Below are 27,066 nucleotides of genomic sequence, written 5' to 3'. Positions count from 1 at the left end.
TATTGTCATAGAAACTTATACAATAACAGAAATATGCATCAACATTACCGTTATGTTGTAGCAATCCTTTCACATCGGAGGGAACTCGAGTTAATGATAAGGAATCAACATGGCATCTTGCATCACAGGAACAGTGCGTACGTACACTTCAATGTCCTGGAAGGTTTCCCTTAACATTAAGCGAGTCCGGTGTAATTTTTATAGGAAAACTTTGTAGGTTGTGTTTAAATGGTCACCAGCATGTGACAGCTGAGTCATGTTCATGTAACTTGACCACAAACTGCTGTGGGCACCGGCAGCTTCCTGCACATTTCCTGCACATCCTGCCAGTTGACAACTGGTCGACCACAGTTTGACCATAGTGTTAGTGAAGTATTGCAATGAGCCGTAAATTTCATATGCAAGCTTCCTTAAACCTGTCTTTAAGCCAACCACAAGTTTCCGGTAAGTGGAACTGTAAATGTGACTTCCCCATTATCTTGAAACTGCTTCAAAAACCTGTTTGACATGTATTCTTTGGTCATCATATTGGCCTTCCAAAGGACATCTCTTTGATACTGAATTATTGATAGGTCAAATAATATCTGGGATCACTCCTATCTTTTATGATTCCTATCTAATCACACATTCTTTCAGTCATATCACATTGGTATCACATTAGTGCAACTAGGGAATAGTAGAGAATTTTTGATTCAAGTTCATTAGAAAATAGTTTTAATTATGGCACTAAATAGATAACGATTTAGTATGAAAATTACTTTGACTTTGGACCACCCCTCTTATACTCTTCTTTATACTTTTAACCCCTTAACGACCACGGGTAGTAAAAGTACGTCCCAGCGGTTATAGTGTTAATCCCACCCAGCTGCCGCGGGCAGCCGGCGGGATCCGCGCATATGTCACCTGACTTGTTCAGCTGACTTGTGCCTAGCAGGCACGAGCAGATCCTCAATCTGCCCATACCTGTTAACCCCTTAAATGGCGCTGTCAAAATGTGACAGCGTCATTATAATCATGGTCGCAGATAAAGTTCACTCACCACCCAACACCAGAAGTTACGGGACGTGATCACGGGGATCCGATGGTTGTCATGGTAGCACAGGATCATGTGATGACTCCTGTAGCTCACATGACACACTTCCTGTTTTACCCGGTCGAGAGCTGTGTGCGACAGGAGATGAGCATATCTGGTGTTCACAGCTGTGTAGCTGTGATCATTAGATATGGAAGAGAAATCCGACTGCTGATCCTTATAGTCCCCTAGGGGGACTAGTAAAATAAAAAAAAGTAAAAAGAAAAGTTTTGATAAATTAAAAAAAAAATAAAGAAACCTAAAAGTTTAAATCACCCCCCTTTCGCCCCATTGAAAATTAAAGGGTTAAAAAATATACACACATTTGATAGAGCGGGCGTTTCTGAACGCGGCTATATCAAAATATGAAATCAATGAATCTGATCGGTAAAGGTGTAGCGGCAAAAAAATTCCAAACGCCAAAATTACGTTTTTTGGTCACGGCACATATTGTGCAAAATGCAACAGGCGATCAAAATGTAGCATCTGCGCAAAAGCGGTACCATTAAAAATGTCAGCTTGAGACGCAAAAAAATAAGTCGTCACTGAGCCCCAGATGCTGAAAAATGAGAACGCTACGGGTCGCGGAAAATGGCACAAAACGTGCGCCACTGTTTTTGGACAAACCTCTGTTTTTTTTTTTTAATCCTTTAGATAAAAGTAAACCTATACATGTTTGGTGTCTATGAACTCGCACCAACCTAAGGCATAATATGGACACATCAGTTTTACCATATAGTGACCACAGTGAATAAAATATCTCAAAAACAATCATGCAGTCACACTTTTTTTGTAATTTTTCTGCATTTTGAAATAGAACTAATAGTTTCATTCAAAAGTACAACTTATTCCGCAAAAAACAAGCCCTCACATGGCTATATTGATGGAAAAATAAGAAGTTGCGGCTCTCGGAAGAATGGCGAAAAAATAAAACGTGAAGCACAAAATCGTCTGGTCGTGAAGGAGTTAATGTTAAAGTAGTGTGGTATAACTAAATCTGTTTAGGTCATATTTTTAGTCACTAATAGAGATGAACAGACCAGTTAAAGTTGGGTTCAGCCGGACTTTAGATAAAGTTCTGTTCTAGACCCGAACTTCATTGAAAGTCACTGATTGGGCAGTTCTGCTCTCTGCCCACATGCAGCCAGCCATATACAGGTCACTTCCCAAAGAGGGAGGGTGGGATTTTTCCTTTTTTATTATTTTTTTTTGTTTGTTTGTGCACACTACATCGCCAACGCTATTGTTACCCCCAGTGCAATCCGTTCAAACACTGCAAGCAGCTCGCACTGTGGCGAGCACTGAGCATACCCGAGCACAGTGATGCTCACTCGAGTGGTTCGCCTATGTTAAACGCATGAGCTCTGAACTCTAACACTGATTTTTTTTTTTTTTGTTAAGTCTGTGTTCAGTATAAACACTGAACGTAAAATATCGGGTCTGCTCATCTCTTGTCACTAATATCAATTTTTATGCATTCTTTATAAAAAAAACAAACAAACATTTTTATGCAAACATTTGCCACGTTCATCTTTCACACAAGAAATAAGTATGAGGATTTATTATAATTTTTTTTTATTTTGGGGGGGGGAATTAGATTCTAATTATATGTTAAAAGTAGTAAAATTATACTGGCTACAAGAAGTGCAAAATGTCAATTAAAAAAAAAAACCCTTGTAATTACAGGTTTAAAAAGTGTTCAAAATTATCCCTTTTTTTTAAAAGAAAATTAATAAAATAATTCATCTAAATGAGAAATAGTGAACATTCGTTATGTCCAGCCCTCACTAAATGCTTCCGGATGTGAGGTGTACTTTAAAAATTTGTTAAGCTTTTCTCTGTCTCAAAAGCTTAAACTTGTAGCCTTTTGGATTTAGTAGGATCAGTTAAAGATACATTCGGATAATTGACTTTGTATCGCAGTGTGACAGTGTCTGACTGCCTGATAGTTAACTCCTGGGTGTGTATATGACTTCTCTACACTTTTCTGACTTTTATCTACTTGTCAAATAAATGAGAACTGTGATCTGTCAACAATATTACCTTATTCCAGAGCTGTCATTGAAAAGTGAAAATAGTGCAAAGTGAGTTCACATGCCCCAAAATTTTAACTCAAAGTAGTTCATATTTAACCCCTTCACCCTGGCCACTAAAACACCCTAACGACCAGGCCATTTTTTTCAATTCTGAGCAGTGTCACTTTAGCAGGTTACAACTCTGGAACACTTCAATGCATCCCAGCGATTCTGACATTGTTGTTTCGTGACATATTGTACTTCATGATAGTGGTAAATATAGGCATATTTTTTTTTTGCGTTTATTTGTGAAAATTTTGGAAATTTGGTGAAAATTTTCAAAATTTTATGCCCGTAAATTCGAGAGATATGTCATACAAAATGGTTACTAAATAATATTTCACACATGTCTGCTTTACACCAGCACAATTTTCGAAACAAAATTTTATTTTGTTAGAAAGTTAGAAGGGTTCAAAGTTCATCAGCAATTTCTAATTTTTCCAACCAAATTTACAAAACCATTTTTTAGGGACCATATCAGAATCACAATTTAAAGTGACTTTGAAAGGCCTAGGTGACAGAATATACCCAAAAGTGACACCATTCTAAAAACTGCACCTCTGAAACTGTTCAAAACCACATCCAAGAATTTTATTAACCCTTTAAAGGTGCTTCCCAGGAACCAAAACAACGTGGAAGGAAAAAATGAAAATTTTACTTTTTTACACAAAAATGTTATTTTAGCCATAAAATTTTGCAGTTTCACAAGAGGATCAGGAAAAAATACTCCATAAAATTGATTGTGCAATTTCTCCTGAGTACACCGATACCTCATATGTGGTGGAAATCAATTGTTTGGGTGCACGGCAGAGCTTGGAGTGGAAGGAGCACCATTCGAATTTTTGAAAGCAAAATTAGCTGGACTCATTAGCGGGTGCCATGTCTGGTTTGGAGACCCACTGAGGTGTCTAAAATATGGAGCTCCCCCACAAGTGACCCCATTTTGGAAACTAGACCCCTTAACAAATATATTTAGATATTTGGTGAACCCCTGGGAGCTTCACAGAAGTTTACAATGTTGAGCCATGAATGCAAAAAAAAAAAAAAAATTACTACACAATTGGCAACCAGGCAGCTTTTTCCCCCGACAAGAGCATCAGGAGAAAAATGCACCATAAAATTTATTGTGCAATTTCTCCTGAGTACGCCAATACCTCAGAAATGGTGGAAATCAATTGTTTGGGTGCACGGCGGGGCTCGTAAGGGAAGGAGCGCCATTTGAATTTTTGAAAGCAAAATTAGCTGGAATCATTAGCAGATGCCATGTTACGTTTAAAGACCCCCTGAGGTGCCTAAACAGTGCAAACCTCCCACAAGTGATCCCAGTTTAGAAACTAGACCCCCCCCCCAAGGAACCTTTGTAGATGTGTGCTGAGCAATTTGAGCCCCCAGGTACTTCAGTGAATTTTGTAATGTTGCGCTGTGAAAATGAAAAATTTTTTTTTTACCACAAAAATGCTATTAGTCTCTAATTTTTTCATTTTTACAAGGGCAACAGGATAAAGTGGACCTCAAAATGTGTTGGGCAGTTTTTCCTGAGTATTCTGATACCTCATATGTGGGGGGAAACCACTGTTTAGGCGCACGGCGGGGCTCTGAAGGCAAACAGCGCCATTTGAATTTTCAAATGCAAAATTGTCTGGAATCATTAGCTGACAGCATGTTGCGTTTGAAGGGCCCCTGATGTGCCTAAATAGTGGAACCCCCCCACATGTGACCCCCTCAAGGAACCTATCTGTAGGGTGTGTGGGGCGTGTGTAAAAAAAACAAAACAAGAAAAATAAAACTAAATTTTGCGAGTGTTTCTGTGAATCTGTTTTTTGAGTAGAAAAAACCTAAAAAGAAGAGAAAATAGAAAGGAGCTTCAAATTTGGTAACATGAAAAAGAAACATACTAAACGGATGTCCAAAGAAATTAAAAAATGTCCTGCCCAAAATTGAGCACCAATGCCATTTGTGATATGCATCACAGATCAGCGCTCAGCAGCTTGCAGGACGCACAAATGGATGGGGTGCAAAAAGTGATGTGGTTTGACAGACAAAAAAAAATCCTGACCAAAATTGAGCACGGATGCCGATCTGTGATGTGCATCTCGGATCGGCGGTTGCAGGACGCACGGACGGATGGGGTGTAAAAAGCAACAGGGGATGACGGACAAAAAAATAAAATCCTGACCAAAATTGAACACGGATGCCGATCTGTGATGTGCGTCACAGATTGGCGGCTGCATGACGCACGGATGGATGGGGTGGAAAAAGCGACATGGGATGACAAACAAACAATAACGGTCCTGCTGAAAACTGAGCACAAACGGCGGCTGCAGAACACACGGTCGGGTGAGTTGCAAAAAGGGATGGCAGGAGGAACTAGACAGCGGAGATTGCAGGCAAGGGTACATCGAAGGAGGGGGGGGGAGGGCGGAGGACAGGAAAAGCCATGGGGAAGAGGGGGACAGAGAGATTGGGGGGTGGGGGATGGAGAGATTGGATGAGGGGCAGCACTTACGGGCAGCGCGGTGGAGATCGGGCAGCTTCGCAGAGTTAGAGCAGCGGCATGAAACTACAAGTCCCAGAAGGGGCACGGCGCAGACTGGCTGGAGAGGGCTCTCCAGGCCAAAACAAGCTTTGGGGGAGAGGTCACCGCCAGGTCACCCCCACACACTGATTGGAGCGATTGCGCGTCATAACACGATCGCTCCAATCAGTGCTGCAGGGTGGGGGCGCCTTGTTTGCTGGCTTTCAGCCAATGGTCAGTGTGCCTAAAGCATCGATCATAGCTGGATCGAACTATTTTAGGTATTTATTTTGCGTGAAACAGTGCGATTGCTGTGATTGGCGGTTCAGATTTGAACAGCCAATTACAACGATTGGGGTCAAGCAAAGGTCCCACGGCAATCAAATAAATTTTAGGCAGTAAAAGTTATGTCCCTGGTTGCTAAGTCATGTAAGAATAGGACGTAACTTTACTGCGTGCGGTCGTGAAGGGGTTAAAGCTAAATATATAAGATTGATGTGCAACGAACCAACAAAATATTTCTGATTGCACAAATAGATCAAACCTGTAGTAGCTTGTCTTGCATGCTGACCTACTGATCCTGTGCATCCACCTCCCAGAGCTGCCTGGATTCCCTACCTATGTCTACACAGTCATTTGACTATTGCTTGAAAATGCTTTGTACCAACAATTTCAATAGGGTCTTATCCAAAATATAAAAGGAGGTGCTGTTAGCTCACCTTGCTGTACTCACCTTGTGTGGTTTTGTCACCCACAACCAGTTGTACAGGCATAAACAGCTGCGGCAAGGTCCACAAGTCCACAGGCTGGAGCAGTATGTAGGAACCAGGAGAAACGTGGATTAAAAACTACGCTGCTATAGATGAAAAGAAGATTCAAAATCCCCGGGTAGTAGATGAAGGTGCTTTTTTCGACACATTTCAAAGTGAAACTTCACTTCTTCATCAGGAAATGCACCAATGAATTCCTGATGAAGTTCGATTTCACTTCGAAATGTGTTGAATAAAGCACCTTCATCTACTACTACCTGGCGATTTTGTATCTTCTTTTCATCTTCAGCAGCACAGTTTTTAACCCACATTTCTACTGGTTTCTACATTTTTGACAATGGCAGCAGAGAGGACTAGGGTGTCCATATGACTAGAACAGCATGTATAGAGACCAGCGGAGGACAGGAACAGCTCCGCAAATGGAAGTAGTGTGCTTTTTGTTATTTGATTAGACCGAGCTGCGAGAAGTTTTTAAATATTGGCTTGGAAAACTCCTTGATAGAGTATACTTTATTTTTTTAATAATTGTGTGTCCAGCATGTAACGTTAATAAACTTTCCAGTTCTTTTCATCAGCCTTTCTTTCAGTTTTCTTGGACAAAATTAGCTGTAAGTTGGCTGTAAACTACTTTTCCTTTCTCACCTTTTCATTGGGGGACACAGACAGTGGGTAGTATGATGTCTCCAGGGAGGCGTGACACTAGATTTGCAAAAGTGCAAAAGTGTTAGCTCCTCCCCTCACAGCATATACCCTAGCTAGGCAGGAAACTAGCTCAGTTTTTTCTAGTGTCAGCAGGGAGGCTGACATGTCATGACTGAGCTCCACCAGAGGTGCCTCAGGCCAGCTTATTTTGTTTTTATTTTTACTTTTTATTTTGTTTTCTTTTTCGTATTCATTCTATTTTTGATAGGGGCAATACCAGGGAGCCTTGCCAGCCCCGTTCCCCCCGTGTACGGGTAGAGGAATCCTGGCGTGCACAAGCCGTCAGTCTTCCCTCGCGCCCAAGTGGTCGGGTCTGCGTACCCCTCCAGGCTCCCTGGAAGCACCTCACACCAAGGTAGCTCCAGAGGGCTAGCAGAGCCGAGGACCTGCTTCAGCCTTGAGCCGAAGATGTGTTCCTGAGATCCCCGCATCCATCACCGACGCGTCTTCAGACGGAGCCAGGATCAGGTAGGGAGACGACGAGTCATCTGTCCCCTGCATCCAAACCGCCGCCTGGAACGGCGCCGGTGGGGCAATGCAGGCCGTGATCCCGGGGAGCATCATTAATTTAGCCCCCGGCTTCGGCCTGCATTCTAGCAACGCCCCCTCTCACTGCTCTGGAAGCCGCTCCCTCACTCAGGAGCAGCTCCTTCCGATTAGCCGTCACACTTAGGCGGGCTTTGCACACTACGACATCGCAGGTGCGATGTCGGTGGGGTCAAATTGAAAGTGACGCACATCCGGCATCGCATGCGACATCGCAGTGTGTAAAGCCTAGATGATACGATTAACGAGTGCCAAAGCGTCGTAATCGTATCATAGGTGCAGCGTCGGCGTAATCCATAATTACGCTGACGTGACGGTCCGATGTTGTTCCTCGCTCCTGCGGCAGCACACATCACTGTGTGTGAAGTCGCAGGAGCGAGGAACATCTCCTACCGGCGTCACCGCGGCTTCCGTAGGTTATGCAGAAGGAAGGAGGTGGGCGGGATGTTTACATCATGCTCATCTCCGCCCCTCCGCTCCTATTGGCCGCCTGCCGTGTGACGTCGCAGTGACGCCGCACGACCCGCCCCCTTAATAAGGAGGCGGGTCGGCGGCCAGAGCGACGGTCGCAGGGCAGGTGAGTGCATGTGAAGCCGGCGTAGCGCTAATTTTCGCTACGCCAGCTTTCACAAGATATTGTACCTGCGACGGGGGCGGGGACTATCGCGTGCAACATCGCAGCATTGGCTTGCGATGTCGCAACGTGCAAAGCCCGCCTTATTCCCAGCCCTGAGACCAATCAGCCTCCGGGGGCCGTCTCTCTCCTCCATGCTGCCAGGATCACTGGACGCCATTTTCCACATGGGGAGCAGATTCGGGTGAGATCGCCTCTTTGGCTCTGCACTTCTGCAGCACTATATACCGCTCTGCTCAGCGGTATATCGCTCTCTCGAGTGGTGTGTGCCTGCTGGCTAGCGGTGTATATCAGCTATTAGCGGTATATAGTGGCTCTGCCTGCAGGTATATGCCGGCTGTTTGACAGTATATGCCATTTTGCTACGGTATATACCGGCTGTGCATAGCAGTCACTTTATAATACTGCTAGTGGCTCCTCACTCAATAACTCTATCCCTATAGGGCTGTAGGACTCTATTGCTGACATGCGTAACCGCAAGGGTGATAAAGCTTCCCAGGCGTCCTCTATGGACCTGTACTATGCCTGTACCACCTGTGGACGCTCGTTTTCTAATGGCCGAAGCTAGCCACTATGCCGGGGCTGCGATGCCCCTTCTACCGTGTCACAACAGACCCCGTTGCCAGACCAGGATGCTGTGCAGTCCCGATTCTGCTCCGGCCACCGGCCAGGCAGCACCCCCGTCTGATGACGTAATGCCTGCATGGGCTCTTCTAATGTCTAAAAGGTTAGATGACTTTGCCGCTCAGATATCCCAGCCGTCCTCAGGCTCCCATAGCCTTCCCCCGGCTCAGCTCCCTCAGAGGAGCCCGCCTGCTTCGTCTGGTGTCTCTTCTCCAGAACGTAAAAAGGCTGTTTCCAAAAGGCGCCATTGCGACCTCTACGCCTCATCCGACTCGGACGATAGTCAGTCTGACAGAGGTTCCGTGACCTTTAGTAGTCACCATTCTCAAGACTCTGACTCTGATTCAGATGTCCTTTCTGAGTCTAGGCATATAGAAGACACACTAATTTCGGCTGTCAATCACTCTGTCGATCTCTGATCAGCCTCCTGACCCGACTTCTCAGTCGGCAATCAAGCGGGCCAAGAAGCCTCCTAAATCCTTTGCTCAGGATCCGGTTTATCGGCAAATTATATCGAAACGGTGGGATCACCCTGATAGAAGGTTTAATAAAAAACCCTTCTCTTCATTATTATTATTATTATTATTATTTATTATTACAGCGCCATTTATTCCATGGCGCTTTACAAGTGAAAGAGGGTATACGTACAACAATCATTAACAGTACAAGACAGACTGGTATAGGAGGAGAGAGGACCCTGCCCGCGAGGGCTCACAGTCTACAGGGAATGGGTGATGGTACAATAGGTGAGGACAGAGCTGGTTGTGCAGTGGTCTACTGGACTGAGGGCTATTGTAGGTTGTAGGCTTGTTGGAAGAGGTGGGTCTTGAGGTTCCTCTTGAAGCTTTCCATGGTAGGGGAGAGTCTGATGTGCTGAGGTAGAGCGTTCCAGAGTATGGGGGATGCACGGGAGAAATCTTGTACACGATTGCGGGAAGAGGAGATAAGAGAGAAGCAGAGAAGGAGATCTTGTGAGGATCTAAGGTTGCGTGCAGGTAGGTACCGGGAGACTAGGTCACAGATGTAGAGAGGAGACAGGTTGTGCATGGCTTTGTATGTCATGGTTAATGTTTTGAACTGGAGTCGTTGGGCGATGGGAAGCCAGTGAAGGGATTGGCAGAGTGGCAAGGCTGGGGAGTAGCGAGGGGAGAGGTGGATTAAGCGGGCTGCAGAGTTTAGGATAGATTGGAGGGGTGCAAGAGTGTTGGAAGGTAGGCCAGAGATCAGGAGGTTGCAGTAGTCGAGGCGGGAGATGATGAGGGCATGCACTAATGTTTTTACAGATTCTTGGTTAAGGAAAGCACGGATCCGGGAGATATTTTTGAGTTGTAATCGGCATGAGTTGAAGAGTGCTTGAATGTGTGGCTTGAAGGATAGAGCAGAGTCGAGGGTCACTCCAAGGCAACGAGCTTGTGAGACTGGGGTGAGTGAGCAACCATCAAGTTTGATGGAAAGGCTTGTTGGAGGAGATGAGTGAGGAGGAGGAAAGACAATAAACTATTTTGTCCATGTTAAGTTTTAGGAATCGTGCAGAGAAGAAGGATGAAATAGCAGACAAACATTGTGGTATTTTGGTTAGTAGAGAGGTAATGTCAGGTCCAGAGAGGTAGATCTGTGTGTCTTCGGCATAGAGATGATACTGGAAGCCGTGGGACTCTATGAGCTGTCCCAGGCCGAAGGTGTGGATGGAGAACAGCAGGGATCCAAGAACTGAGCCTTGAGGGACACCGACAGATAGGGGGCGAGATGAGGAAGTGGTGTGAGAATGGGAGACGCTGAAAGTTCGGTCTGTTAGGTATGAAGAGATCCAAGATAGGGCCAAGTCTGTGATGCCCTGTGTCGAAGGCAGAGGACAGGTCCAGGAGGAGGAGGATAGAGTAGTGTCGCTTGGCTTTGGCGGTTAGTAGATCATTGGTGACTTTGGTTAGGGCAGTTTCGGTAGAATGATGTGGTCGGAAGCCAGATTGAAGCCGGTCAAAGAGGGAGCAGGAGGAGAGGTATGAGGACAATTCAAGATGGACATGCTGTTCCAGTAGTTTTGAGGCTTATTCACTTATCCCTTTCCCTCTGAAATGGTTAAGCCCTGGTCAGTACCCCCCGTTGTGGATCCGACCAGTATCCAGACTGGCTAAACAGACGGTCATGTCTGTTTCAGACAACGCGTCTCTCAAGGGCTCGTCCGACCGCACAGTTGATGCTGCGGTCAAATCTATTTTCCAGGCTTCGGGCTCCTCTCTTCGCCCCCTTATTGCCTTAACATGGGTCGCGAGAGCTATGGGGGTGTGGAGCAAGAACCTACGCAGGATGCTTCGCTCTTGTAATATTTCCCCGGCGGCTTTTGAGATCCTTGATTTCTTCTCTCTAGCCTCTAATTATTTTCTTCACGGCTCCCTAGATGCAGCTAGTTTGTCAGCCCTATCGGCGGCCAATGCTGTCTTTGCCCATAGAGTCCTTTAGCTAAAAATATGGAATGCGGACAGTGCCTCCAAGAAATCCCTGTCCACACTCCCCTTCCATGGCCTGCGTCTATTTGGAGCATCCCTGGACAAACTCATATCTGAGACGACGGGTGGTAAAAGTACCATTCTACCTCAAAAGCGGCCTGTATCGAGGAATTTTAAAAAATCTCCTTGGCGCAGGCAGTCCTTTCGGCCTGCCCCCCAAAAACCATCAGCCCAAGGATCGTCCCAACACTCAGATCGAGGATTCGGTCCCTCAAGGGGCTCTTCTTGGCGTTCCCACTTCAAGTACCCTAAACCCAAAGGACCTCGCTCTGTACTGGCCCCCTCAGCATGACGCCAGGTATCCCTCAGATCCGACTCCTGTTGGAGGGCGGTTTCTGCTTTTTCGGGATATCTGGCTAGACCACACTCACGATGCTTGGGTTCAAGAAATCATCACCTCAGGCTACAAGATCGATTTTCATTCCCTGCCGGCCAACAGGTTTCTGCGTTCTCGTCTTCCAAAGTCCAAAACGCAAAGCCAGGCCTTATTTCAGGCCATAGCCTCTTTACAGAAAGCAAATGTTATCATTCCAGTGCCCCTGGAACAGCGCGGCAAAGGTTTCTATTCAAACCTTTTTGTCGTTCCCAAAAAAGATGGCTCCGTCCGCCCTATCTTGGACCTCAAACGGCTGAACAAATTCGTACGGATTCAACCTTTCCGAATGGAATCATTGAGAGCAGTGCTAGCCGTCATGGAACCTGGAGAATTCCTAGCTTCCATAGACGTTCAAGATGCTTATTTACACATTCCCATATGTGTCTCTCATCAACGGTTCCTTCGCTTTGCCGTAGGACACCGTCATTTCCAATTCAGGGCCCTCCCCTTTGGGCTGGCCACTGCGCCTCGGGTCTTCACAAAGGTCATGGCGGCCGTCATGTCCATTTTACACCCCAGAGGCATCCTGGTCGTTCCCTATTTGGATGACCTTCTTGTCAAAGGGAGCTCTCTTCAAGTTTGTTCAGAAAGCGTGCAGATTTGCCTAGACACGCTGTCAAGGCTAGGGTGGCTTATCAACTTCAACAAGTCATCCCTCATTCCTCAGCAGCGCATCACCTTTTTAGGTATGCTGATAGACACGGCTCAGTCCCGGGTTTTTCTTCCAGAGGACAAGAGGTCTTCTCTGATCTAGGCCGGCCAATCCCTCCGCTCTCGCCGTCACACATCCCTTCGAAATGGAATGAGAGTGTTAGGCAAGATGGTGGCGGTCATAGAAGCCATGTCCTTTGGCCAATTCCATCTGTGCCCTCTACAACTGGATCTTCTATCCTCCTGGAACAAGAATCCAGCTTCCCTAGACCGGTCAGTCCGCCTATCTCGGTCTGCGCTCAGCTTCCTCGTCTGGTGAACTCAAGCCTCATCCCTATCTCAAGGGAAGTCCTTCCGCCCGGTCCACTGGCAAGTAGTCACGATGGATGCCAGCCTGATAGGCTGGGGGGCGGTGTTTCTCCACCACACTGTTCACGGACGCTGGTCTTCCGAGCGCTCCCTGCACATCAATGTTCTGGAGATCAGAGCCATATTTCTGTCCCTTCAGAATTTTCAACCCTTACTATTGGGCCTCCCTGTTCGGATCCAGTCAGACAATGCCACGGCCGTGGCTTACATCAACCGTCAGGGAGGAACTCGCAGCAAGGCAGCGATGAAGAGAGTATCCAGAATTCTTCTTTGGGCAGAGAAGCACATCCCCATTATTTCAGCTGTCCATATCCCAGGGGTAGACAACTGGGCCGCAGACTTTCTCAGCAGGCAAGGTCTAGCGGCAGGGGAATGGTCCCTCCACGACGAAGTGTTCCATCAGATCACTCTTCGTTGGAGACTCCTGGATGTGGCCCTCATGGCGTCTCGAATGAATGCCAAAATACGTCCCTTCATATCCCGGTCGAGAGACCGGCTAGCGATCGGCTCCGATGCCCTAGTCTTTCCGTGGGCGCAGTTCCGCCTACCCTACATCTTCCCTCCGTTTCCTCTCATTCCGAGAGTAATCAAGAAAATCAAAGCGGAGGGAATTCCGGTGATCCTCGTGGCCCCGGACTGGCCCAGGAGAGCTTGGTACCCAGAGCTTCTCCAACTGCTCGGCGACACTCCCTGGCGTCTTCCCGACCGCCCGGATCTTCTGTCGCAAGGTCCAATATTCCACCAGAATACAGCACCGCTGCATTTGACGGCGTGGCGCTTGAATCCTTGATTCTAGCAAAATCAGGTCTTTCTTCTAATGTAGTTCATACCATGCTTAATGCTCGGAAGCCCTCCTCCGCCAGTATCTACCACAGGACCTGGAAGACCTATCTTTCCTGGTATGACCGTCATAATCGGTCGCCCCTTACCTTTTCAATCCCTAATGTTCTTGCCTTTCTGCAAGACGGTCTGGACTCGGGACTAGCTCTCAGTACCCTTAACCCCTTCAGCCCCCGGGCACTTTCCATTTTTGTGTTTTTGTTTTTTGCTCCTTTTCTTCCGAGAGCCGTAACTTTTTTATTATTCCGTCAATCTTGCCATATGAGGGCTTGTTTTTTGCGGGACGAGTTGTACTTTTAAATGAAACCATAGGTTTTTCCATATATTATTGTACTGGAAAACAGCAAAAAAATTCCAAGTGTGGAAAAACTGCAAAAAAAGTGTGATCGCACAATAAGTTTTGGAATGTTTTATTCACCGTGTTCACTATATGATAAAACTGATGTATCTATGTGATGCCTCAGGTCGGTGCGAGTTTTTAGACGCCAAACATGTATAGGTTTACATGTATCTAAGGGGTTAAAAAAAAATTCACAAGTTTGTCCAATAAAAGTGGCGCACGTTTTGCGCCATTTTCCGAAACACGTAGCGTTCTTATTTTTTGGGATCTATGGCTCAGTGATGGCTTATTTTTTGCGTCTCGAGCTGACGTTTAGAATGGTACCATTTTTGCACAGATGCTACGTTTTGATCGCCTGTTATTGCATTTTGCGTAAAACTTGCGGCGACCAAAAAACGTAATTTTGGCGTTTGGAATTTTTTTGCCACTACGTTTACCAATCAGATTAATTGATTTTATATTTTGATAGATCGGGCATTTCTGAACGCGGCGATACCAAATATGTGTATATTTATTTATTTATTTATTTATTTATTTATTAACCCTTTAGTTTTCAATGGGGGGAAAGGGGGGTGATTTGAACTTTTTTTTTTTATTTTTTAAAACCTTTTTTTTAAACTTTTTTTTTATTTTACTAGTCCCCCTAGGGGGCTATAGCGATCAGCAATCTGATCGCTATTATCTATCTGCTGATCACAGCAATACAGCTGTAAACAGCAGATTCAGTCACTTTGTTTTTCCCTCTGCTATCGGCCGAGGGAAAACGAAAGTGAAACTTCATAGCTGCAGGCGTCATCACATGACCCTGTGCTACGATGGCAACCACCGATAGTCACGTGATAACACACGTGACTTCTGGTGGGGGCGGCGGTAAGTAAAAAACATGGCCGCGCGCATTTAGATCTTGCTGCCAGACTTTGGCAGCAAGATTTAAGGGGTTAATGGTCGCGGGTGGAAGCGATTCCACCCACGGCTAGCAGGCACACATGTCAGCTGTTGAAAACAGCTGATATGTGTGCCGATCCACGCCGCCTGCCCGCGGCAGGGGGCGGGGCTTAACGGGACACGATCCTGGACGGATAGATTCGTCCAAGGTCGTGAAGGGGTTAAAGGACAAGTTTCTGCCTTGTCAGTATTTTTCCAGAAGCGGCTGGCTTCTCGCCCTCAGGTCCGTACCTTTCTTCAGGGGGTGGCGCATTTGGTCCCTCCTTATCGCCACCCCTTAGATCCCTGGGATCTGAATCTGGTTCTCGGAGCTCTTCAGCTTCCTCCCTTCGAACCTCTGAGAGAAATCTCTCTTCAAAGACTGTCCTGGAAAGTTGCCTTTTTAGTCGCCATTACCTCTATCTGGCGAGTGTCCGAACTAGCGGCTCTTTCCTGACGCTCATCTTACCTGATTTTCCATCATGATAAGGTGGTCCTTCGGCCTTCCCCCGCTTTTCTCCCGAAGGTCGTATCTTCTTTCCACTTAAACGAGGACATTGTGTTGCCGTCATTCTGCCCGGTCCACTCTTTTGAAAAAGCCCTTTACACTCTAGATCTCGTCAGGGCTCTGCGGATCTACATCTCCAGAACAGCACCGTTGCGCAAGTCCGATGCCCTCTTCGTCCTCTCACAAGGACACAAAAAGGATAATTCGGCTTCTAAATCCACGATTTCTCGATGGATTAGGACTGCCATCTGTGAGGCTTACAAAGCACGAGGTGTTGTTTCTCCTCAATCTGTGCGGACCCACTCTACGCGAGCAGTGGGTGCTTCCTGGGCTATCCGCCATCAGGGTTCGGCGGCCCAACTTTGCAAGGCCGCTACCTGGTCCAGTGTGCACATGTTTACAAAATTCTACAGAGTGAATACGCATGCTTCCGCGGATGCTGCTCTTGGAAGACAAGTCCTTCAGGCGGCAGTGGCCCATTTATAAGTGGCCACTGATCTTTTTTTGACAGTGTTTTGATATATGTTCACTGCAGTTGTTAGTCAGCTCTTAGTCTGATGTTATACACTGTTTAATAGTTCAGTTCCCACCCAGGGACTGCTTTGGGGCGTCCCACTGTCTGTGTCCCCCAATGAAAAGGTGAGAAAGGAAATGACATTTTTGTGTACTTACCGTAAAATGTCTTCCTTGAAGCCTTTCATTGGGGGACACAGCTCCCACCCTTGTGGTTTTGGTTGTCCTTCTCCTACTGCTTTTACACCAAACTGAGCTAGTTTCCTGTCTAGCTAGGGTATATGCTGTGGGGGGAGGAGCTAACACTTTTGCAAATCTAGTATCACGCCTCCCTGGAGACATCATAATACCCACTGTCTGTGTCCCCCAATGAAAGGCTCCAAGGAAGACATTTTACGGTGAGTACACAAAAATGTCATTTTTTTTAGTCCAGTTTCATAGCCTATCTTCAGTTCTTATTCAATATCTGTACTCCATCTTTATGAAAAGTATTGGGAGTAGAGAATCTGCCTGTGAAGAGGGGTGGGGGGACATTTTATTTAGACGTTTACTTGTTCCTCAGCTGAGTGCTACTCTTACTTGGTCTTCGGCTCTCTGACATCTACTGTAGCACCCTAGTGTTGAGCACTCATCTCTAGTTGTTGCGCAGTGTTTCTTGGGTTTATCCTGGCTCCTCTCTTGCTGCATGAATAGAAGCCATAGAAGCAGTGAAAAATGCCAACAAGGCAAAAAGAGAAAAGCGCTGGAGGCTTGGGAGAAGATTTATTGATGGCATTGCCTATACAGTGGGTACACTCATAAGGTGCCGCCCCTCTACAGAAAAATTCCAGACTACACGTACATAAGGACAAAGTATGAATATTAAATAAGGACAACTGAAAGACAAAATTATACTCCAGAAAAGGGTTTAAAGTTCAGTCAGGGCAACTTCTGAACAGAAAAAATGGCTAATGAGGTGAATTGGAAACTTTATTACCTTTAACTGTTTTAAAAATTAAATTAAAGCTTTCAAAGTTATAAAAATGTGTTCTTTAATCGGGTTTTACACTACTACTATACTCAAGACCAAATAGCTTAATGGAGTGGTGGTATTCCACTCTGTACATAGTTTATATCGGGCTCCTGCTGGAGTCTAATAACATTTTATTTGTGGGGATGCTGGGAATCAATCCTCCATAGATCTGATATTGACAGCCTATCCTAAAGGTAGGTTATTAATATCATAGTAATGGAAAAATCTTTTTAAGGTAATACATTTTAGGAACAGCAAACATGGACCCCTATTCATCAAGACTGGTGAGAGGGCATAAATAAGTAAAACTGGCAACTTTAGGAAAATGGCAAAAGTTGTTATATTGTTACGCAACTTGGAGTTGTGCCAATATTTTGCCAATTTACAAAGCCATTTAAAGCGGAATTCTGTGCAATAGCTTTGATGAATCAGGTCCACGGACTTTACTACTATGTGTCGAAGTCTATTTAGGCTCTTAATTTTGTGTTACATTTTCTATTGACTTTGATGTAATTGTATGAGCTGAACATTCTTGTTTGAAGACTGTCTGTCTTAGGCTATGTGCGCACGTTGCGTACTAGCCCTGCAGATATTTCTGCAGCGATCTGAAGAGCACATGTGCGCTTTAGATCGCTGCAGAAATGTCCGTAGTGAAGCCGATTCCATGCGCTCTGCCTGCAGCTCCTGCCATAGACAGAGCAGGAGCTGCCGGCAAAGCGCAGGAAAGAAGTGACATGTCACTTCTTTTTACGCAGCGCTTCGGCAGTAGCCGAAGCGCTGCGCTCTAAAGCGCCACGTGCGCACGGCCCCTGTACAATCTCCATAGACTGTGCAGGGGACGCAGGACGCATGCAGTTACGCTGCGCTACAAAGCGCAGCGTAACTGCATGTTTTTACGCAACGTGCGCACATAGCCTAATTTATGAACATACAGGTATTTTCTGTTGTTCCTTGAGCAAAAAGGACTTTTTGTCACTTTAATGTTTTTTCCCGAAAATAAGACAGGGTCTTATATTATTTTTTGCTCCAAAAGATGCGCTAGGGCTTATGTTCAGGGGATGGCTTATATTTCCCATGAATATTTATTCTTGAACAAAAAAAAAAAATCAACATTTATTCAAATATAATCCTGTCATCACATTCTAGAACATCAACATTTTGTTTTAATCCTATTACTGGTTCAGATGCACATTTTCTTATCTGATCTGCTATTCTAATGGTACAGAACCAATCCTGTAGTGCTGGTTGCATACCATATTTACCAAAGTTTAAATTACCTGCTTACATTTATTATTCTCTATGTACTGCTAAGTTTAACCCCAAAAGAAAGAAAATAATCGTAGTTACCAGAACCTTAAAAATCAGAGTTGGCAAGTGAATGGGCTCTCAAATGCAAATCTGTGTCGCTGTCAGATTCCCCAGCAGTTGGCTTTCCCTTGTGACTTAAGCGGGCTTTACACGCTACGACATCGCTAATGCGGAGTCGTTGGGGTCACGGAATTCGTGACGCACATCCGGCCGCATTAGCGATGCCGTTGCGTGTGACATCGATAAGCGATTTTGCATCGTTGCAAAAACGTGCAAAATCGCTAATCGGCGACAAGGGGGTCCATTCTCAAATCTCGTTACTACAGCAGTAACGAGGTTGTTCCTCGTTCCTGCGGCAGCACACATCGCTGCGTGTGACGCCGCAGGAACGAGGAAGCTCCCCTTACCTGCCTCCCGGCCGCTATGCGGAAGGAAGGAGGTGGGCGGGATGTTACGTCCCGCTCATCTCCGCCCCTCCGATGTTATTGGGCAGCGGTTCAGTGACGTTTCAGTGACGCCGCACGGACCGCCCCCTTAGAAAGGAGGCGGTTCGCCGGTCACAGCGACGTCGCCGGACAGGTAAGTATGTGTGACGGCTGTGGGCGATGTTGTGCGGCACGGGCAGCGATATGCCCGTGTCGCGCAACAGATGGGGGCGGGTACCCACACTAGCGATATCGGGACCGATATCGCAGTGTGTAAAGTAGCCTTAAGGCTAGGTTCACATTTCCGTTGTTTTGCATTAGTCACATGCGTTGCTTGACGCATGTGACTGATGCGTTGTACAACGGATGACAAAGAACAGAAATCATTGTCGGACTCCGTTGTGTGCATGGGGCGGAGCGCGAGGGGGGCGGAGCGTGAGGGGGGCGGAGCGGAGCCGTGGCGCTGAGGACGTCAGTGCCGCGGGGACTGCAGGGCTGGGGACAAGTGAGTGTGTGTGTGTGTACACATGCGCAGTGCGGGAGGGGGCGGAGCCGAGTGGGGAAGTGTCGGCCTCCTTGCACACGTATCCAGGGTAAATATCGGGTAACTAAAAGCAAAGTACTTTTTGCTTGGTTATCCGATATTTATCTTGGATACCAGCGTACACCGCTTAGCGCTGGCTCCCTGCACATGTAACCACTGTAAATATCGGGTAACTAACCAAAGCGCATTGCTTGGTTACCCGATATGTATCCAGGTTACGGGTGCAGGGAGCCAGAGAGCGCATGCGCAGCAAAATCCTACAGATTGCGCTGCTCAAAAAACGTTACAGGCTGCGTTGCTCCCGCCCGGCGGTCAGTTAAAAAACTACTGACCGCGACGCAGCGGATGCAATGCAGCATCATCAGTCACAATCCGTCACTAATAGAAGTCTATGGGGAAAAACTGGATTCCTGCAAAATATTTTGCAGGATACCGTAATTCCTCAAGGCGACGGATTGTGACTGATGCAAAACAACGGAAATGTGAACCTAGCCTTACGTGGAGTGATACTGATACCCGATCTGTTTGAGAGCTGCAGTGCAATGCAGCTAGAATGGCGAGGGACTTGACAGCAACGCAGATCTCTGTGTGAGAGCCCATCCACCATCGGCACTTGCCAACTGTAGTTGTTTGGTGTCTGGTGAGTGCAATTTTTTTTTTTTTTTTTTTGGGGGGGGATGGGAGTGTTTTCTTTCTTTTGTGGGGGTCTACTTTCTTTTGTGGGTCAACACAAAAACGTGGTCAATTCGTAAAGGACACTCCCGAATTTCTTTTGTGGGTGTCTACTTTTTTGATGAAGAGTCTTGCTGTATTCTTTAACTTTTTTTGCTGCTTGGATGCTTCCTTATAGAACCGCAACTAGAACTTGTTTATGGAGTAGGGCTTATATTTTAAGCATTCTCAAAAAAGCCCCCCAAACCCTATTAGGGCTTATTTTCTGGAGAACAGAGTTAATTCTGCTGTGATGTTAATCATGTTTTCTCTTTCTTAAAAGCTGACTGTAGATGTTCAAATATAAAAGTTTGACATAAATTCCATATTGCAGTATCTTTTTGTTGGTTTTCTAAAGAGAATAAAAATAGGAAAATGTTTTGGAACTAGAATCTACTATTTCTAGGACTTACATTTCATCTCCATTATCCGTTTTATTTTCCTGTGTGCATAGATTTCTGCAAAATGGCCACTGAAAGCAGAAATAACTTGATCCTGGGAGAAGACAAATTTAGATACTTCTGCTTTGAATTTTTGAAACACTCTCAAGCTATTGGGGACGGCTGGCAGTGGAGAAATCTTCAGGTAATGTCCGTCTGCTACACATAATTCTATATCAAATGTATGGTTATAACTTCAGTGAAATAAATATAGAAAGCCGATTTTCTGTTCTTTTTACATCATTTTTGTTTGCCTGGTTGCACAAAGGATAATAGCTGCTCGAAATATTTTGTCACAACTATGTCTTTGTGTCGTTATCACATTCTAAAAATGAGTTTTTTAATGTCCCTAATATTTTTTCTCTTTTGCAAAGCAACTGTACGTTATCTGTCTAGACATAAAACTTAGAGCCTTTGTGATAGGCATACAAAATTTTGAGCCAAGGACTCATTTTTGGGGCAAATTTTTATTTTTTTGGTTGAAATTGGCATGTTCTTATTTACAGCCTTGTAGAAAATCATTTTGCACATTATCCTCCTCCAATTATGTTCTGATGCTGGCCAGTTTCCCTACTGGTCATAAAAAATGTGAGACTAAAGGCCGCTTTACACGCTGCAATATCGTACCCGCCCCCATCGGTTGTGTGACATGGGCAAATCGCTGCCTGTGGCGCACAACATCGCCCAGACCCGTCACACTACTTACCTGCCCTGCAACGTCGCTGTGACCGGCGAACCGCCTCCTTTCTAAGAGGGCGGTTCGTTCAGCGTCACAGCGACGTCACAGCTGCGTCACTGAACCGCCGCCCAATAGAAGCGGAGGGGCGGAGATGAGCGGGATGAACATCCCGCCCACCTCCTTCCTTCTGCATTGCGGGCGGGAGGCAGTTAAGGAGAGGTTCCTCGTTCCTGCGGTGTCACACGTACCGATGTGTGCTGCCGCAGGAACGAGGAACAACATCGTTACTGCTGCAGCAACGATATTCGAGAATGGACCCAAATGTCACCGATGAGCGATTTTGCACGTTTTGCAATGATGCAAAATCGCTCTAAGGTGTCACACGCAACTGCATCGCTAAAGCGACCGGATGTGCGTCACAAATTCCCTGACCCCAACGAGATCGCTTGAGCGATGACGCAGCGTGTAAAGCGGCCTTAAGAGTTAATTTTTTTGGAGGGGAAGAACAGTACACATTGTTATTGTTGCGTTCAAATGGACATGTTTCTATTTATCACTAAAAATTTTGCATGTGATCCCTCACCTCTTCTAGTCTGATGTTGCCCAGGTCCCAAGCTGGTCTCTATTTTCAAGTCTTGTAAGAAATGGCTTTACCTCCGAAGCATCCTGAACAATGCGTCCCATCTCTGTATGCCACAAACCCTCATAAAATATATGGAAAGGATTTGTTTTGTAGGACCTCTTTAATATCATGATATTTAAATGTTGAAATTGACTAAACCGCACAAAAAACAGTTTTTACAATTTATATTTTTAGTTCTGTCAAGGGAACCTATAATTAACCCCTTAAGACTTTTGACTAGTGATGGGCAGACCCAGACTGTAAAAGTCAAGATCCACACGGTTTCAAACGTACCCAAGTGCTGGGCCCGGGCCTGGAATTCTCAAGGAATTTTGGCTAATCATCTGGGTCCAGCACTCGGGTAATGCAAAAAAATAAAGGAACGTTTTATTTATTTATTTATTTATTTATTTATTTATTTATTATACCAGGATAGATGCGCATGGTGTCTGTGATTGGAAGCAGTCAGACACGCTGTCACTCGGGTGGGGGGCGTGTCTGAGGGCAACCAATCACAAATGCCGGTGGGCGGGGAAAGCAGTGCATGTGCATGTAGGCTAATATAGGTCCCAGAAGTGAATGAGAGGTGGCAGGAGCAATTACCGCCGACTCAGAGCCTCGGTGAGTATAGCGAGTTTTCTCCTATCCCCCTATCCCTTCTACCACTATTTTTAATCTCTGGATTCTGGTCTCCATAGACTCATATGGGGACTGGAATCCGGCCAGATACCGGGATCAATCCTGGGCCAGAACCAAATTTCTTTTTAAATTGGGTCAGGTCCACCGGTCCCGGTTATCTGCAAGGCCGCCCATCACTACCTATGACGTAATAGTACGTCATATCTCGGCTCCCTGTCTTTGATGCAGGTTTGGGAACTGAGTGAAATGGAGCTCCGTCCTCAGCTGTTAACCTGTTAAATGCTGCTATCAGTTGTGATCATGGGGTGACTTGACATGGCATGATGATACTTCTATAAGGCCGCCTGCTCCAGAGTCATCTGCAAAAAAACATATGCAATACGGACACCTTCCATATCGCATCCATTTTTAATGGATTGATTGCAAAGGTTTAATTCAAAATTAATTGTAGTGGGTGACATACAAATGTGATAAATATACACTGAACATCATATGGATGAAAAATCATCCATTTTTCATACATTCATATGAGCTCAGCCTTATGAAGAAATTATTCATTTGGAGACAGATCTATATAACACTGTATCACTGGCAATACAGACTGATCCAGGTAGATTGTATATAATGAACATTTATATGGGAAAATGTTGCAATAAAATGTATAATAATTGTCCCTTGATACAAGCAGCTTTTATTTTTTTCTGTTTCTGTGAATTTTCCATCAAGAGTGATGAGCAACAACCATAGACTTTGTGTTTCAGCAATAGATTTTGGATGTTATTTTCCATGTCTCCATGGTTACGTTTCTGAAAAGTCTACAATTTGCGCTCTTCACATTTCTTGTTAGCTCAGTTTTGTCATAGGAGAGGTTCAGCAATGTTCTTATACATTTCTATAACCAAAGTGCTACCATGGCTAATGGCATGAGATACTGACATCCTTGGGGGACATCCCCTGCTTGTATCTTGTATGCCCCTCTGTTATAAGCCAAAGCCAATATTTGCTGCAGAGCGGTTCCTGCTCTGTAGGATGTGGTAGGACCATGTATTACTAAGGTAATACTACACTTGCGCAAGTGCCCGTTGTCAGAGCCACTAAGGTAAACTGATTGCCAGCAGGTTTGCATTTAGAAAAGGGATTGTACTATGAAAAATAGATACAGGTCAAGGGTATGTTCCCATTGAACCATTTCCTTTTAAGGTGCACTCCAGCAGGTTTTGTTTTTATTGCTCCCTACGTCAACCATCAATAACATGTTACAGTCTATACACTGCTTCCAGCGACGCTCCGGTCCTCTACTGCATGATGTGACTTGCTGTCTCACACCGTTGACCATTACATCTTTTTAATGGTAGCTTACGAGAACCTTGTGTGGAGACACGGGGGTCAGTGGGTGCTCTCATCTGCTGATCCAGCCGCCTTTAGATAAGACAGACAGCATGGCCCAGGGCTCATCCCAACTGAACGCTCGATCTCCTTAACTGTGGACGGAACACTACTCAGACAACACAGGATGAGGGAATCACAATATTAAGACTTTAATGGATCCCCAAACATTAACTGTAATTGACACATAACCAGCAAAACCACAGAATGTAACCGGCAACAGTTTCTCACTCTTCCGCTGGCTCACCAGGGATTAGAATGACCGTGCCTCAAAGCTTCCAGGGCTACTTACTCCAAACCAGCAGCACCCCGCTTCCAGTTGGCACCCACCGAGAATGGAATAATGCCGGATTTAGGAAGCTGGCTGAGGACCGCAAAGCCTGTAGTCAGGTGACTGGATTGTCCCAAGCTGGATTCCTTCCTTGATATATCAGTCAAATCCATGCAATCAATGCTGACGTCCATGTAGTATTATAATTCAGGTTCAATTATGGCTTGCCCATCGGATCCGCAGATCCCAGAGTGCGAGGTACTGAAGTAAAGGGAGGCGACTGAAGATAAGTGTGGCATAGTTTTAACACAATCTCATAGTGGTGATAACTGTAGCTGTTTAAGAAGAGAAGAGTCGCCGTAAGCTGATCGATTGCTGGGACTTACCGGGTCTCGCTGTTTGAGGACATCGCAAAACCGCGCGCCGGACGGCGCGCGACTTTCGCCTGTCATACGCTACATCAGCATTATGGAAGAGAAGAAAATCCACATGGTCACCTGCAACACATGCTACATGTTTACGGATCTGCCGCACAAAAAATCCAACTTCACCTGTCAAAAGTGCAAACTTGTTGCCCTCTTAGAGGAAAAGGTGCAGGGACTGGAAGAAAGAATAGCAACTTTGAAGCTAATTAAAGAACATGAGGACTTCTTGGACGAGGCAGAAGCAACAATTCAGGATATGGAAAGTGAGAAAAGCTTCAGAACACATACAGAGGCTGAAAAGTGGACACATGTGACCAAAAGAAGCCAGCGGATCAAGTGGTCGGCAGCACCCACACAGCTTAGCAACCAATATGAAGCCCTCATGCTGGAGAACGAAAATGGCACAGCTCAGGATGATACCGTCTCTACAGGAGAAGACACAGTATCATCAAAAGAAGTTACTTTGTCAACAAAAGCAGAAACAAAAGACACTCAAAAACACTCAGGAGCAAAATGCAGTGCATCCAGAAAGAAAAGAAGAGTGGTAGTTATGGGCGACTCACTACTAAGAGGCACGGAGGCAACTATCTGCAGGCCGGACATAACCGCACGAGAAGTATGCTGCCTACCGGGAGCAAAAATCAAGGATGTGGCCAACAGGATACCAACTATCCTCGGATCCAAGGACGAGTACCCGTTCCTATTGATACATGTAGGAACAAACGACACGGCAAGAAATGATCTACCAACTATTTGTGAAAATTTTGAAATTCTGGGGAAGAAAATTAAGGAACGGAACGTACAAGTTGTTTTCTCATCAATCCTCCCAGTCGATGACCATGGTGTCAGAAGATGGAATAGGATACTAGATTTGAACAACTGGCTACGACGGTGGTGCAGGCAGCAAGGATTTGGATTCTTGGACCATGGAGTGAATTACCTCTACGATGGACTTCTCGCAAGAGACGGGATACACCTCACAAAACCTGGGAAACACACGTTCGCCAGAAGGCTTGCCACACTCATCAGGAGGGCTTTAAACTAGAAGAAGAGGGGATGGGAGAAAAAACAGCAGACAAGAACATGCAACAGAAGGACAAACTAATCAAGGATACTAGATGCCGTAAAGAGGACCCAAGACAGGGTAATCAGAAGGAAGCTAAGAAAAGGGGAGCAAAACTTCTTTCCTGCATGCTGACCAATGCAAGAAGCCTGACCAATAAGATGGAGGAACTGGAGCTGGTAATGTATAAGGAGAAATACGACATAGTAGGAATAACTGAGACATGGTTAGATGATAGTTATGACTGGGCGGCTAACCTGCAAGGATATGAATTGTTTAGGAGGGATCGTAAAAAAAGGAAAGGGGGTGGAGTCTGTCTATATATAAAGTCCAGTTTAAAGCCCAGACTAAGAGAAGATATTCAAGAGGGAAATGAAGAGGTGGAGTCTCTATGGGTGGAGATACAAGGAGGGAAAACTAATAAAATCCTCATAGGGGTTTGTTATAAGCCACCAAATATAACAGAAACCACTGAAAATGTATTATTGAAACAAATAGACAAAGCAGCAAATCACAGTGAGGTGATTATTATGGGGGACTTCAATTACCCCGATATAGACTGGGAAACTGAGACCTGCGTATCTCAGAAAGGAAACCGGTTTCTGTCAGTAACTAAGGATAATTATCTGTCCCAACTTGTGCCGGGCCCAACTAGAGGGGCAGCCCTTCTGGACTTAATTTTAAGCAACAGGCCAGATAGAATTACAGACGTACGAGTGGATGGGCACCTAGGGAATAGTGACCACAATATAATACAATTCCACTTGTCCTTTAGTAAGGTGCCTTGGAGGGGGGTTATAAAAACGCTGAATTTCAGGAAAGCAAAGTTTGATCAGCTTAGAGAAGACCTTCGCCAAATTGATTGGGACAATGTCCTCAAAAATGGGAGCACAGAAAATAAGTGGGAAATTTTTAAATCGGTATTAAACACCCACTGCGAGCTAGCCATACCATACAGAAATAAAAGGGCTAGGAACAGGAGAAAACCAATGTGGCTAAATAAGGATGTAAAAGGGGCAATGAATAATAAGAAAAAGGCATTTAAAAAGCTAAAACAAGAAGGCAGCGAGGAAGCATTAAAAATATATAGAGAAAAAAATAAAATGTGTAAAAAACAAATATATTTAGCAAAAGTAGAAACTGAGAGACTCATTGCTAAGGAAAGCAAAGCAAATCCCAAACTATTCTTTAATTATATAAACAGAAAAAAGATTAAAATTGATGGTGTTGGCCCTTTAAAGAATAATGAGGGTAAAATCATAGAAAGCGATGTGGGAAAAGCAAATGTTTTAAATACTTTTTTCTCAACTGTGTTCACACAGGAAAATCATATGCCAGGGGAAATGCAGAGTGATCATGTAAATGCCCCATTAAGTATGACCTGCCTAACCCAGGAAGAAGTGCAGAACCGACTTAGTAACATTAAAATTGACAAATCACCAGGCCCTGATGGCATTCACCCTCGGGTATTAAGGGAGTTAAGTAATGTGATAGACAGGCCTCTATTCCTTTTATTTAAAGACTCTATAGAAACTGGGTCTGTTCCACTGGATTGGCGGCTAGCAAATGTGGTACCAA

At 45.2% G+C, this 27,066-nt stretch overlaps 1 protein-coding gene across 1 annotated transcript in view; it reads left to right on the top strand.

The window, feature by feature from the left end:
* ATG10 (autophagy related 10) overlaps window positions 1-27,066 on the top strand; it is a 321,978-nt gene that overhangs the window by 79,254 nt on the left and 215,658 nt on the right. Inside the window, exon 2 of the mRNA XM_075342003.1 lies at window positions 20,418-20,548. Within this exon, the coding sequence (XP_075198118.1) occupies window positions 20,429-20,548 (120 nt within the window). The 5' untranslated portion in view covers window positions 20,418-20,428. The remainder of the gene's footprint in view (window positions 1-20,417; window positions 20,549-27,066) is intronic.

Source organism: Anomaloglossus baeobatrachus, chromosome 1 (assembly GCF_048569485.1).
Source record: "Anomaloglossus baeobatrachus isolate aAnoBae1 chromosome 1, aAnoBae1.hap1, whole genome shotgun sequence".
NCBI lineage: Eukaryota > Metazoa > Chordata > Amphibia > Anura > Aromobatidae > Anomaloglossus > Anomaloglossus baeobatrachus.
This window is presented reverse-complemented; position numbering and strand designations above follow the sequence as displayed.